Source organism: Poecilia reticulata, linkage group LG5, assembly GCF_000633615.1.
Source record: "Poecilia reticulata strain Guanapo linkage group LG5, Guppy_female_1.0+MT, whole genome shotgun sequence".
NCBI classification, from domain to species: Eukaryota; Metazoa; Chordata; class Actinopteri; order Cyprinodontiformes; family Poeciliidae; genus Poecilia; species Poecilia reticulata.
In genome coordinates, this window is record NC_024335.1 from 28,807,044 (window position 1) to 28,822,423 (window position 15,380).

The following is a 15,380-nucleotide window of genomic DNA, read 5'->3' on the forward strand; positions in this document are numbered from 1 at the left end:
ATATATATATATATATATATTCTCTCTACTCCCATTTTCTGTCTAAAAACGAAGCAGGTGTCAGAAGCTTTGATGTTACTCACCTCGCACAACCAGTTTAGCAGAAGAAGCAGCGCTGTCCACCACAGTCTGAGCTGTGCAGGTAAATACTCCGGCCTGACTCAGCTGAGCGTTTACAATAAGCAGGTCGCCGATGTTTTCCTTCTGAAAGGACAGAGGGACAGACGGAATACCGCGGGAATTAGGTTCCGCTCCGCCGACGGAAAACAATCTGCGAAGTCAGAAGTCACTAGCGGCGTTTCCATTAACCGTATAATTGCGCAAATTGGAATTACAAAAATAAATCCTGTTAATGGAAACACGGCGATTTCGGGGGGAAAAAAAACTCGTTTTTTGTTTTTCTAATTTTCGGCGCTAGAACGAGGTGGTTTTTCATCTGTATCGCGTCACATGAGTCACGTGATCAATAGCCCAATAGTTGCTAGCTACAGGCGGAAGAGACGAAGAAAAAGACAGGAAGTAGCTGGAACATGGATGATATGTTTTTAATGACTTATCTCGTGAACAAGTTTATTAGGGCGACTGTGGCTCTGTGGGTAGAGTAGTCGTTTTTAGAAGGTTGCATCAGAAGGTTGCAAGTTCAATTCCAGCTTCCTCCTGCCACATGTCGATGTGCCCCTGGGCAAGGCACTTAACCCCAAGTTGCCTACCGAGCTGCGTATCGGTGTATAAATGTGTGAGCGTTTGTGAGTGCGAATGGGTGAATGTGGCTCTAGTGTAAAGCGCTTTGAGTGGTCAAAATGATCGGATAAAGCGCTATATAAGTTCAGTTCATTGCGCAACTCACAGTGGTGGCAGTTACAAAATCTTGGAGGGCGCGAGAGGAGACGAAGAGGGGCGACTCGATATTATCGGAATATATCAGAAAAGTTTCGCGCACATCTGTAGCGGAAAACGCAGCAACTGGTGCACTTAGAGCATCTGCCTGTAAGAGAACATTAAAATATTTCAGTACAAATGAATGAAATAAGAAACTAATCAGATGTAGCGTCTCCTGTAAAGGTTATTTGCTGTAAAAGCATTCTATTTTAGTCACATGCAGCTGATGTATAGTGTAATTTTATTCTTATTCATAGACGGGCTGAAAATAGATCAGTGCTGAAAACGCTGACTGTGCTATGAATTCCAGGTGTGGTATAACAGAAATCAGCAGCAGAGTATAAGGTAGAATACGTTTTCTTCGCAATTTCTCTACGTCATCATCTTCAACTATGATCATAGATAAGACTGTCAAGCAATTAATCAATTACATGATTAATTAAAATGTTAATTCAATATTTTTCATTCTGATGATTCATATTTTTTTAAGGGGAATTTGGTTTAGAGACTTTGTAATCCGTTTTTTTTTATGGTTTCAGTTGCGTGTAGCTTTCCTTTCCTTTTTTTAATTGTGTTTGGTTGCTTTATTTGGGATATTTAATAAAATGTCTTCCAGTTCCAGTGTGAAGTGTTCTTAACAAAATTAATGTTTATTATGTGTTTATGGGGACAAACCTGAATTATTATGTCATTACAAATAGATTTCTTGAAAATTGCCTGAAAACAATAACATTATCGTTTATCACAATAATTTCTAGGGAAATTTATCATCTAGTAAAATGTATCATGACAGGCTGAGGTGTACTTGGATTATTATGCCGTTGTCATCATATCAGTTAAAAATGGGGTCAAAATGACAGTATTGTTATGAATTACAATCATTTTTGGGACAATTATCGTCCGATAAAGTCTGTTATCGTGACAGGCCTAAATCTGGATCATAAAGGAATGACGTCCCACAGCAGACTGAAATGTCCGTCTACAATCAGGACTTCAGGCTGTGCCACAGGGATAAGGTATGAGGCTCTGGGTCACAGCGCTCACCGCCTCCACCCGCTGGTACGGCCCAGCCCAGTTCTCCAGGTCCAGCAGAACCCCATTGAGGGCCCAGGTGAAGGTCAAGTCCATGGTGGGGTCATGGGAGGCGTGGCACTGCAGCGTCACGTTCTCCCCCTGGTTGATGTCAGCGTTGGAGGGAGCCAGTGTGATTTTGGTGGCATCTGCAAGTTAAATACATGTCTGTAAATATTAAGAGATAATATTTAGCTGGGCAAAGCGCACGTGGTAGAGATTCTCTCTTTAGGGATCGTTAGTTATCTTCTCATTCCTGAAAGCGAAAGCTGGGACAGACGGCAATACAGAAAGAAGAGCGGCATAGAAACAACTGTTAAGCCAAACCTGGTTGGCATTTTAATCTGCAAAATAATAAAATAATCAAGGTATATGTAAATAACGGAGCCTTACACAGATGTTTCCTAAACTTTCCAATATTTTTGCAAATATATTCTGTGCAAACTATGAAAATCAAGGACTTGATTTTCATACAGTCATCAACACAGTATGCCAATTGTCAGCAGTTAATATTTACATTGAACAAGTCCTGTGTTAACTATAAAGTCACTCAGAAAGGAGGAGGCCATTTCTCAAAATGAAACAGAAAAAGAAGCCAGATTAGAGATTGAATAAATGCACTTAGGAAAAAACACAGCAACATTTTTTGAATCGAGCTTTGTGGTCAGATAAAGCTAATGTTGAAATGTTTGGTCAACATTTGGTCACAGATCACAAATGAGTCATCATGATCTGTTGACTATGACAACAAAGTGTTTTTCTTACACAACAGAAAGCGTCTGATTAGCACCTGAAGTCTCACATGCTACCTGAACTATAGCCCTTGATATAGCAGCAGAGTTCAAACCATCTCTTCCAGTCCATCAATGATAATGGACAACATTAGATCTGCGGCAAACAAACTGGATGAACTTCAAGTGGCAACAGGGACCCAGCCAGAGTGCAGAGGATGCAGTGTTAGGTTTCACTGAGATGTGAAGCCACAGTTTACCTCTAACAGACAGGTGTCCGGTGCTGTTGGCTTTGCCCAGGTAGTTCTCAGCAAAGCAGGTGTATTTTCCTTCATCTGCCCGGCTGATGTTGTAGATCCACAGCGTGCCATCTGGAGTTACTGTGATCCTGGGAGGAGACAGACGGGAGGCGTAAAACAAAACAGAAACACACAGCCGGCTAACCAGAGCTCTGCTAACAGATATAAACACTGTTTTATGCCTTATTTTCATATCATCTGTTTATTGGTGAATTAAAAAAAAAAAAGACGTTTCTTTTTTTATTTATTATGAAATTTTAATGTCTGACAATATGTAGATTTTTCATATCTGACTTGATTTAGCATAAGATCAACTGATTTTCTGATGATTAGCAGAGTGTGGCAGTGTGAGCAGGAGATGGTTCTGTCCTATAATATGCAGAATAAGTGACAGCTCTGAGGAAACCAGCACCGATTCTAAAAAACACAACGACTCTTTATATAATACTCCGCTGAAGGCACCAAAATCTGCCTTCAGCATTATGATGTTAAGTACTTTGTGAGAGGTTGTTGTGGAATGTCAAAGAAAAAAAAATTTAAATCTCAGAAATGTTTGTCTTTCTTCTGCCTGGGAGCAACAATGCATGTTTTCCTGTTTCTGCTACAGTCTGGTACCTGCTGCTGTTGGTCAGAAGCTCCGTCCCTCGGCTCCAGAACAGGATGGGCTTCGGTGCCGCGCGAGGGCGACACTCGATCACCACCTGGCCGCCTCTGGCTGCCGGGATCAGCTTCCTCACCGGATTCAGCCTGAAATCTGGAGCCTGGACTGGAACAGGGACACGGCATGCAGGAAGTCAGAACGCAGTGTCATGACATAAAATAGTTTTCCTGGAACGGTAAGTTGTTTCTCTGCCATCAGCACATTATGCAACAAGTACAGTAGGTTGACTGACAGCTCTGAGACCCTCCTCCTGGCTCTGATTGGGTGTTTCTGACTGGCATAAAAACCTTCAGAAATTCCACACTTCACCTTATCGGTTTGTTGGAGTGTGCAGTTAAAAATGTCTCAGACTGCACTGCCTCTCTTACCTTGGACCCTCAGCTCGGCAGATGAATAAATAGTGCCGTGTTTGTTCTCAGCCACACACTGGTACATCCCTGAATCCTCCAGGGCCAGGTTGCTGATTTTCAGATGCGCTCCGTTCACCGTCACCCGATCCTTTTTCCCGACACGAAGCATGAACCAAATAACGTAAGAGAAAGAGTGAAGTAACTGTCAGTACTGTCTTCAACTGAACAGCAAAGCAACCAAGCAAGAGCTCATTTAGTTACAGAGCAGCTGTAGTCCTGATCAATCAATCCTAATGTAGCTGTAAATTATTTAAAACTAGAATTTCACCATGGAAATCAGGACTTTATGAAATCAGGACTTTATGAGCTCAGAAACAAAATATCTAAAACAGGATATCTAAAGGAGCAGAGATGATCAACAGAGCTTCTGTGTGTTACCTGTGTGGTGAGAAACAATCCGTTGCGTATCCAGCGGACAGCCGGTCGAGGTTTTCCAGCAGCTAAGCAGCTCCAGTGAAGTTCTGAGCTGATCTCCACCTCCGAGTCGCTCATCACCTGCAACCACTCCGGCTGAGCTGCAGGGATGGAGAGAGAGAGAGAGAGAGAGAGAGAGAGAGAGAGAGAGAGAGAGAGAGAGAAAGAGAGAGAGAGGCTGGTCAAACAAAGACAAGACAACCCAGATGAATGGCGTATTTCACTACAATCCTCTCTGCTTGGCACCTTGCACAATGATGCGTCCCTGGTATGTGTCACGTCCTTCTGAGTTGTAGGCTTCACACTCATAAATTCCCTCGTCGTCAAAAGAGAGTTCAGGTAGGGTGAGGGTGTGACTCTGTGAGGAGGAGCCTGTTTTGGACGGCATTAAACCGTCAACCTTCCTCCACCGAAGCTTCGGGACTGGACTGAAAAATACAAAAGAATTTAGACATACTTACACTCAGAAAAACAACAAATCAGTGAGTCGTGAATGACTGCTCAGTCACTGGAGCGATGGCAAGTGAGTCTGGAACCCAGACAAAGAGCTTTACAGGACATCAAAGGAAAGACAACAAGAAAGCAGCACTGATATGTGGTCATTTCCTTAAGAGTGCAATAACACTTAGAAACATCACATACGATGTCAAAACACCAGTAATAAAGAAAACTTTATATCCAAATTCAGTCTTTACCCTCGTGCTTCAAAAAGGGAAATCTGTGTCAATCTGTGATCAAAATGTTTTCAGTCCCGATTTAAAGGAACCAACAGTTTCTGCATAACTCAGATTTTTCAGTGACGATGTTCCAGAGTGGAGGAGCGACGGAGACTCGCCTTATTTAGGTCTGGTCCTGAAAATGCTGAGTAAGCAGGTCTCAGATACGACAGATCCTACTGTACAGATTTACTTTCACAAGAGGAGAATTACTCCTTGTGAACAAAGTAATTCTCTATATATGAATTTTTTTCTAAATAAAAAAAATTCTGATTTATATGAAAAGAGGTCCTATGTGTTATATATATATATATGTCTTTCTATATATAAAAACATTAGCTAAAATCCATTTTACCACATTTTTGATAATATGCTGTTGCCTGATTTAATTTATCTTTTACCACAACTGCAATAATCTAAGCACCCTTAGATAAAAACAAGCTCCAGATTTATTGTTTTTAAGTTAAACATTTAATGTGTTAAAGATAATCTGAGTGCTTACTTTCAATCTCTTTTCGAATTTAGAAATTGATCAAGTATATTTATATTATCATCTTATTTCTTTCTTTCCCTTCTTTCTTAATTGAAGTTTATTAGTGTAATTACAATTTTAATGACTTGCACTGACATAATATATACACCAGTATAGCGTTGAGATATAAGGTTACAGAAATTTTGAGAATAATTGTATTTCCATTTTAAAATATGCAAAGTATATNTATATATATTCTTGTCCCATGTACAGTGTGCAAATTTGGCTTCCTAAAAAAGAGAATCATATTGTACCATGTTTTGAATAAGTCATGTATTTTTACAGACTCTTTGTTTTAGCAACCCTTTGATCAAGTTCTGCTTTAAATAAAGTTAGAGGTAAGTTGAGTTAAAAATGTCTCCATTACAGCTTTTATAGAATATGTTCTAATTTCTTGTTGTAAGCTTACTTTCCGTTCGCAAAGCATTCCAATTGGGCAGTGTGTCCAGCGAGGGCGTAAGTCTCCGCTGGGAAGCGCAGCCTAATGCTTGGTGCTGACCTCCTGGGATTGGCTGACAAAGAAAAGAAAACCTGATCATTTAATGGTGCAGAATTAGGTTTCGACATCTAAATATTATCAAGTTCTTAAAAATCACTATAAATATGAACAGACATAAAACATAAAGCTCTGGAAAAGCTTTATTGTGATTCTAACCTTCCTGTCGGTATAAATGTTCTTTATACCAACAGACTTTCTCAAAACTGAGACAAAGATGTTCTGCTATCTGATTTCTCAGAACCAAACGTCCAGACTCCACTTTGGACGCCAATTCGTTGGTAGTGGAAAAGTGGCAAATATCAAAACTTCATCATCAAACTGGACTCAAAATAAAAGTTCTATGTCAGTCAAAAGTCTTACATACCAAGTGGTGCATATTTATACTGAATCCTTTCTTATAGTTTGAGAGTGGAATTTTCAACCAATCCAGTCTGATGTAAGTTACCCTGGACTCTTAATGCGACTTTTGTAAAATTTCAACAGCTGTAAAATTTCAACACATGGCTATATGGCTGTTGAAAATATATATTTTTATGTCAGGTGATCAGCTTCACAGGACAAAGTGGCTGGTTGTGTTGCACACGCACTCAAGCATGCACACACACACACACACACACACACACACGCACACGCATGCACACGCACACACACACAAACGCACACACCTGATGCATACATTCTGATAAAAATGCATACTTGAATCCTAAAACTGGGAAAAAAAAACAGAATTATTCCACCACAGTATCAGGAAGACATCCGGTGACCTTACCATCTGGCATTACAGTGAGCAGGCTGCCCTTGCTAAAAGTGCTTTTGGTGCTGATGTCCAGATTGATGGTAGTAAAGCAGAAGTAGTTCCCAGTGTCATTTAACTCTGCTTTGGCCAAGTACAGGTTCCCAGTGACCTGCGACACAAACCAGCGTCCGTCGTCCTTTCTGATGAAGTTGGGAAACTCGTTGAAATACCAGCGATAGGACAGAGCTGCAGAAGACAAAGAGGCGATATACGGTGAAAGATGTCGCAATCAGGAATACACTGATCACTCATGTGGGGTTCTGGTTACAGAGAGTTGCATGTTAAGGGCATTTCAGCTGTTACTTGCGCTTATTCCCAAGAATTTTAATGTTTTTACCCAATAGCTTTAACCTACAGCTGATTTTTCAGACACATACCATCTAATATACTCTTTCATGGATCCAATAAAAAGAATTTCAAAATGTATTTTTATGTTAGAACTTAAAAACGTGACTTCGTACTAGTACAGTTGCTTTCTGATGACTTGCTAGGGTCAAAGGGTACTTTGCAGATGGTGATTTACGTCACACATAAATGGGTAATAAGACATATTCAAGTTGTTGGTTGTCATGGTGATATCAAACGGGGCTCACAGGTTTGCATTTCCACTAAGAAAGTAAAAAAAAAAGATTACATTTTACAAAAACAGGGATAATGTCCAGTTTACTTTATATTCCAACAGACACTTTATTACAGTGTTGAATACATAAGGTTACATTAGTATTACTTGCTGAGTGTTGGCAGCATTATGCTGAAGCACTGCAGCAAAGGTGCTACCTGGGTAATGTGGGGGCGGCTGACAGGCCAGGAAAGTGCCGGCGCCCTCATACACGGTCTGTGAAGTCCTGCTGTCAGGAGGGAAGTCATGAAGGTCTGAAGAAAGATGAAAACGCAGAGATGAAGGTGGAAATATCAAACACCAAAGACTGCTGACACATGGAGGGCTTAAAGGAGGAATAATGCTTTAAAATCATGAAGATTTGGTGCCAAATTAAACAAAGAGCAACTTATCCAGAAAGGTCCGACTCACAGCCAAACTTGAGATTAGCAGCTCGGCTGATGATCGTCCCACACGGGTTCTTAGCCAGACACTGGTACGATCCGGTATCTTGGGAATTGTCAGGGCTGCTGATCACCAGGCTGCCAGCCACCAGAGTGTACCGGCTCAACCCCAGCTCCAGGACTGTGCCGTTCAGTTTCCACCTGCAGGGTCAGAGTCAACGGAATAAAAACAAACCGAACAGAAGACACTGATTTTACTTTATGTGGGCCACTAGTCAATTTCTTCTCCAAGATGTAAATTGGTGGTGTGCTTTACTAGCTGCATGTCTGTTGACCATATAGTTGTGCAATTTGACATTTGAAAAATAAAGTTGCTTAGTGGAAACATGGCAATTTCGGAAAAAAACTCATTTTTAGTCAAAAGTTTTAGCACTGAGATGAGGTGAGTTTTTTTTTTGGTCATATAAAATCGTTTTCTTTCACAAAACTGCATTGGAAATACATTTTTTGTATCACACGACCACATGATTAACAACCGAATGTTTCTACTGACGCAAACCATGAAGAAGAAGAAGATGACAGAAAGTAATTAGAGGATCATAATGGTTTTTTAATGAGTTACGTGCAAACAAACTTATTGTGATTTTTGTTTAAAGGAAACACTGCAATTGTGACATTGTGTTTTGTTATATTAGCTGAATAGTGACAAAGTTTTGCACACATTTGTAATGGAAACGCAGCTCCTCTCTGACATCAACTAGTTCTCCATACAGATGTATAAAAGTTGGACTGCATCTAAATAAAACTTGTTTAGAGCCACAAATGGTACATTAACTTTGGAAAGAAGAACATAGTTTTTTAGAAATAGACTTTATAGGAAATGTTTCTACTTTTAAGTTTTGACATAAAAAAAAAAAAACTTTTTAAAAAGATGTAAGATATATTTCCTTCGATTGGATGCCGATACTTCAACAAATTAAGTACGGCAAAAGGATACAATTTAAATTTATGGTAAAATACCTTTAAATATCTTGTAAAAGCACTAAATATCCTGCTCTGAACCACTGCATATTGTTATTTGGATGAAACCTCAATAACAGTAAATGTGAAGCGTTCTGGTTATTAATTTGCTGAAATGTTTTCAGTCACTCCATAATTACACACTTTTTGGGTTAGTAAGTATAGTTACGGTAAGAAAATATGTCCGATGTGTTGGTCATGCATAAACACAGTTAAAATGAAACCAAAAATAAATGGAAGTCAACACAGTCTTAATATGAGTAGAAACACTAATTTGTATTTGTGTGTGTGTGTGCGTGYGTGCGTGCGGGTGTGTGTGCGTGCGCGTGTGTGTGTTACCCACGAGTAGGTTGCAGGTGGACTGGCTCTCGCCTGACAGCTCAGAGTTATTTTGCCTTCAGTCAAGCCCTCTGGGTAAATTAAGCTGCTTGGCTGCTCTTCAAACACTGGTCCTCTGTCGTGACCCGACACACACACGTTTCCTACTGGAAGCCAGATTTCAAGGAGGACAAGGTGGATCAGAAACATCTCCACATTTTGCTTTATTGTGCAATATTAATAATGTAAAAAAAAAAAAAAAAAAAAAAAAAGCTAGTTCGCATGAGTGAGATGTTTTCCAGAGGAAACTTCTTACTCGCCTTAATCTTTGCGGTGAGGTACTCAAACATTGCCTCGTTTTATTATATAAAATCAGAATTACAAATGTTAAAATTTTTGGTGTAGATGTATTATTATCACTATTAGGAATAAATCACCAGTGGTGTTGTTGGTAATGACAAGTATAAGACCCAAAAATGATATGAATGAAGAAAGGTTAGGACAGGAGAAAACATCCAAACGGAAAACATGCATCTTGTTTCTTCTGCTAAAAATGACCTTCATTACTTTGCATGCAACAAATGCATCTCACAAAGGAAGCTAAATGTTTTTATCAGTAGCAGTATGACCTTAGAGTCCTTTACTTTTATCTCTTGACTTACAGTAAAAGTTGTAATTCATGAGATAAAAGTTATTTTTAAAGTTTCATGCTGTGGCATAAGGCTATTTTAATGCTTTTGTGTCACAATAATTAATTTTCATCACTTTTGTTCCTAAATCTACAACTTGTCCCATGAGCAATGTGGTTGTTAAATGTAGACTTACAGGGTATTAACTTGACTTTGTTGTCTTTCATTTTTAAATGCCTAAAAATTGACGTTTTAAATCTTTGGCATTTTAGAACCGATTTCAGAACAACTCCAGTTCAACATGAATTTAAAACCTAATATTTATTTCTGAACATGCATTCTGCCAGAAAGTCAAAAACAAACAAAAAAACTGATGTGTAAAACTGTAAAATTAATTCTGCACTGTTTAATATTTATTAACCTTTTGTCCTTTAGAAGATGCTACAAAGTAGATAGTCTAGAAACCAAACGTTTTTCTTTTGTCCTGCTTAACCAGATCGGGACATTTTTCAGGACTGTGTAGGAACCATAAAAACATTCATATTTTTTGGAACATGGAGAGTGATGAAACTCTCCATATTTAATTGTCACTGCGATGACCATTACGATCATTGCAATAAATACCTCCAAACGGTGCGTTAAGGTTTCAGGAGTGTATTAGTCATTGCTGCTCATGTGTGTGTTTGTCAGCAGAAACATTAATCTGTCTAATAACTCAGAGGCATGAAAATTGAAACTTACCAGCTGCCTTCAGAGCGGCAGAACTGAGGAAAAGCAAACCCAACCAAACGTCCATCCTCTGGATCCAACTGGGTCACAATCAGCAGAGAAATCTCCTCCTTCCAGGAAGGACTGCCCGCTCTGTGCCTGAGCAGAAATGATGACAAAAAATACTTTCATAAAAACCCCAACAACGTGGAATCCCAGTTACCGCTATGTGAATGCAACCAAATAAAGCACAAATACACTGAGCAATTTTTACACAACTGTAGCAAAACATCATCTGAAAATCTGACTTTAAAACTGACTCAGAGATTGCACTGAAAACAGAAAACAGGTAATCCACTTTTTAAAAAATGAGTTTGTTACAAGTAATACAATCAAGTTTACTCAAGTGAATATATTAAGTTCATTAAGTTGTCATGTCAAACAAACGTAAACAAATTAAGTTTGACAATCTCCGATTACACGTCTCAAATCAACTCAGATTTTTTTAAACAGCCTTTACAGTCAAAATGGATTTCTGCAAAAATAAAGGCAACTAAATACACAAAATGAATGAATGCATAAATATTCACCACTTCAAGTCAGTATGTAGTAGACGCACCATTGGCTGAAATCACAGCAGAGTGTGTAGGGGCAAATAAATGTACATAAAATGGACAGGTCATCACTCCTGTCCTGACTGTCTGTGACCTTCAAACAGTCTCTGGTCGTCTACTAAAGCAATCTTGGCTTTCCGTTCAGGCTGCGGCTTTATGTCATAAGTAAATATCTATCGCATCAGGGATTATTTTGCCGTATCAGAATCAGAATTTTATTTATTGGCCGAGATGATGAGAACGAACGAAGAATTCGATTTCCGTTTAACAAGAGCTCGAGACGTCAATAAACTTTAGGGGAAATACACTGAGGACAGAGGAAGGAAAATGTGGTTCTTCAGCAGCAGGAACACACTCCAACAGCAGGGACCATCAGTTGTTTAGCTTCCTTCAACTCCTCAGAAATATGAGTTTGAGGAATTTTAAAGCAATGAGTCCCTTTGAACAAGAAGAAACAGAACCAAGCAGAGTTTGGGTTGAGTGTAAAGTTGGGTATGAGGGGCATTGCTGTACACACGGTCACTATGGAAAGATACTGCTAGACATCCGTCCTTGGTCAGGTTAATATTCATTTAGATGAGTTTCATTTGTTTTTATTCTTAAAGCATGATTAGCTCATAAAAACTCTTCTTCTGGTGACATTCCTGCTGATATTTTCTGTGCAGTCTGTTTACTTACTAGCAGCTATTTTTGGCAATAGCTTGGTTTTGTCAAAAAAGTCTTTAAGGCCTTGTAACATGTAATGATTCATTTACTTGATGTTTCTACTATCCGTGTCATTGAAATCATCACATAAGAAAAAGATTCGGTGACATTTATTTCTTGGTTTGTGTCTTTTTCTACAGCAGCAATATAATCTAGAACTTTTCCTTAAGAGGAAAACTCAAAAATCTAAAGCGTTAGTGTGGAGTAGATGTAGCGGGGGAGTCAAAGTCGTTTTCATTTTGGGACATATTAAGATCATGAATGTTCTCAAAGGGTCGGTTATTGTGCCAGGGCGTATTAATAAAACCCATTACCAAACTGTTGAAATATTAATAAAAAGTTATCTCTGCGGTGCATTCAACAAGTATTATTAAATAATATTGAACATCTTTTCCCAATGATGAAATTTGGCAACACAGAGATAAAAACTGCTGATCAGTTTGATTGATAAAATAATATTCAAGCACACAAGTGTTATGTTGAAGGTTCTATGTATGTGGTCCTCCAGTGCACTGGTGGTTGGCCCGTAGGGGGCGCTGGGGCATCATCCTGCCATATGTGGAGAGGGGGAAAAATATATAAAAATGATCCATAAACATTATTTTTTTAAAACTAACTGTACTATTAAAACCATTTTTTCTATATAGTGCATGTCTAAATGTAACCTGAGTTATTTCCCCCACTGACTCATTTAACATGGAGTTTCCCAAACAGACTTTAGCCCATCATGTTTGGTTGCTCAGGAGAAAAAATAAACATTTGGCCAATCAGCATCATTTCTTTGGGCCTATTTGAATTTCACCCCTGCCACAGAAGTTCCTAGAAAGTTTTGTATTGCTGTTGTTATAGAGTTAATGATGGCATTGATGGGAGTTGGAGAGGAAACTTTGACCAGATTCTCCATCCTGAATGACAATGGAAAGGATTTTCACTTATAGCTACGGCTTCTGTTTTATTAGTTCTAACTGCCATTTTGTACTGCTCTTTTCCACCTCTTGTTTGTTCAGATTTAAACTTCTAGGCAATTATACACCAGTTTGACATTTTCCACTGTTTTGAATCTGATTGTTGACACTGATTCTGTGAATAAATACTGGATATCTTGCAAGTTAGTGAAAAGACCTTTTTACTTTTAGCTAATTGAACAATATTATGTAATTGTTCTGGAGTAGGAAGAGAAATCTACTGGCATATCAACCGAACTAAGGTTTTTTTCACCAGCTGCTTTAGCGAGATTTGGCCCCGGGGCCTCGAGTTTGACACATGAGATACAGGAGGTGGAACAAGGGAAGAGAAGAGTAAGGAAGAAGATGGAAATAGAAAGGACGAGAAAGACGATTTTCTACTAGAGAATCCCATGGATGGGGGTCCATAGAAGAGTAAGGACTGGAAACCCCACAGAATCAAACTGCAACCCACTGTGTGTTCTATCTTTCTGCCAGAACCATCGACACAAAGCCCAGCACAGCTGCGCTTTTGAAGACGTTCTGAATTAGCCAACATAATATGGACCGTGTCAAACTCCCTCTAATACTTTTACTATTTATTTCTCCTCGTAACATCAGCTCTGAATAGGCCCGTCACAATAGCAAATGTTGCTGAACGATAAATTGTCCCAGAAATCATTGCGATACACGATAACGCTGAATTTGAGTTTCAAGTCATCTCTTTCGGATAAATGAAAATTCGCCCTCTCAAAGACTAATAAACTTTAATTCTGTACAGAAAACTCCACTCTGCAAATGGAAGATATTTTAAATATCCAAAATAAAACACAACGAAAAGTAATAAACGAATCTCACATAACCGAAACCACCAAATAAAACGGATTATGATAAATTGCCCTTCAAAAAATATTAATCGTCTGGATGGAAATTGTCGAGCTCAATTTAATTTATCACTGATAAATTAATTATTGCACTGATTAATTACTTACTGCAGGCTTAATTCTGAGGTACTATAACGACTTTGCTGCCTAATACATCCCGACCGCTAATATGTGCCATAATCAAGCGATCATGTGTGAGATTAACTTTTATCTCTCGGTGGTCATTATACTTTGCCTGATCTGCGCAGAGGGACCAGCCTAGCAGCCTCAGCCTATGAGGACGCTGGAAATGGAGCATGGACTCGTCAGGTTTGTCTGCAGGAAGCTCTGCTCGATGGAAATGAATAAGCTGATGTGTTATTGTGTAAACCCCTGGCTTCATACCGCAGAGCAAGAAAAAAAAAAAAGAACCAGCATCCCGGAGGGGAAGATGGTCTGGAACGAACCGGGGAGGGGATGGTGCTGTAAGGTTGTTTACCTTTTCCAAGATGCTCTGCTTGGAGCGGCGATGCGGAGCTGCGGAGCTGCGGAGGGAGCTCCGACGGAGGTCGCTGGAACGTTAGACGGAGGGCGGCTGGCCGGCCGGCCGGGCTGGCTGTCCTCCGCGCTCTCCTCCCGGGCTCGGTCCTCGTCGCTACCGTTGCTTCTTCTCTGCCAGTGGAGCCCCGTTCCGCCGCTGCTCTCTACCTCTGTCTGATCACTTCCCTCAGTGTCATCCCTCCTTTCTTTGAATCGCGTTCTTGTCCCATCACTGTAGTCAAGTTTGCGGAAATTCAACAACTTCCGGTCTGTTATCGCGCACAAAAATCTGCAGTACGGCCCTCATTTGTACGACCAGTAACAACAGCCTTCATGCTGTTTCTCCCTCAGTCTGTAAATGAACTCGAATATTATTGAAAAGTCTATTTATTGGAGCTTTATTACTAAGGGAAGCACATTATAAAGATGCATTAAACAGAGATGGCTGTTTTAAAGCCTTTGCTTGTGTTAATTATGATGGGATTCTACTAATACAAACATGACATTTGAATTTAGAATACATCAGACCAATAAAAAATACCAGTTATAAATACAGAAAAAACTGGCTAAAAGTATGTTTAATTCCTGCTTCAGCAGATCATGCTTCAAATCACTGACTTCACTCTGGATATCAAACATCAGAGATTCATTCACTGCCTCTCATTCATTCACTGCCTCTCATTCATTCACTGCCTCTCTATGCTTCCTACAGATTCTGGGACCTTAATTTGCAAAAGGAAAAGAGAGAGAAAGGGAGGGAGAGAGAACTTATCTGACAAGATATTGACTCCTTGTGAAGCTCCTGTTGCTTATGGCACCATGACTTTACAAAATTTGACAACAGTCATTTTTTTCCTGCAAAAAATGAATAAAGGGGCTTTCATTGACTATAACCAATAAAAATTAAAAGAAATAAAGACTTGAAATATTTCAACCTATTCATAATGAATAAAGGTACACAGGTTTCACTTTCTGAAATCACTGACAAAGAATATCAATAAAAAAAAAGTTTTGATTGTCTAGATTTAC

At 39.3% G+C, this 15,380-nt stretch overlaps 1 protein-coding gene across 1 annotated transcript in view; it reads right to left on the bottom strand.

Moving 5' to 3' along the window:
* Positions 1-14,644, bottom strand: part of cntn2 (contactin 2) — a 25,926-nt gene extending 11,282 nt beyond the window's left edge. Inside the window, exons 1-14 of the mRNA XM_008410275.2 lie at positions 14,311-14,644; positions 10,719-10,844; positions 9,374-9,515; positions 8,039-8,211; positions 7,786-7,881; positions 6,982-7,194; positions 6,123-6,225; positions 4,712-4,893; positions 4,430-4,566; positions 4,010-4,139; positions 3,596-3,746; positions 2,942-3,069; positions 1,924-2,099; positions 84-204 (exon numbers count right to left, since the gene is read on the bottom strand). Coding sequence (XP_008408497.1) covers positions 84-204; positions 1,924-2,099; positions 2,942-3,069; positions 3,596-3,746; positions 4,010-4,139; positions 4,430-4,566; positions 4,712-4,893; positions 6,123-6,225; positions 6,982-7,194; positions 7,786-7,881; positions 8,039-8,211; positions 9,374-9,515; positions 10,719-10,773 — 1,807 coding nt within the window. The 5' untranslated portion in view covers positions 10,774-10,844; positions 14,311-14,644. The remainder of the gene's footprint in view (positions 1-83; positions 205-1,923; positions 2,100-2,941; positions 3,070-3,595; positions 3,747-4,009; positions 4,140-4,429; positions 4,567-4,711; positions 4,894-6,122; positions 6,226-6,981; positions 7,195-7,785; positions 7,882-8,038; positions 8,212-9,373; positions 9,516-10,718; positions 10,845-14,310) is intronic.
* Between the last annotated feature and the right edge of the window lie 736 nt (positions 14,645-15,380).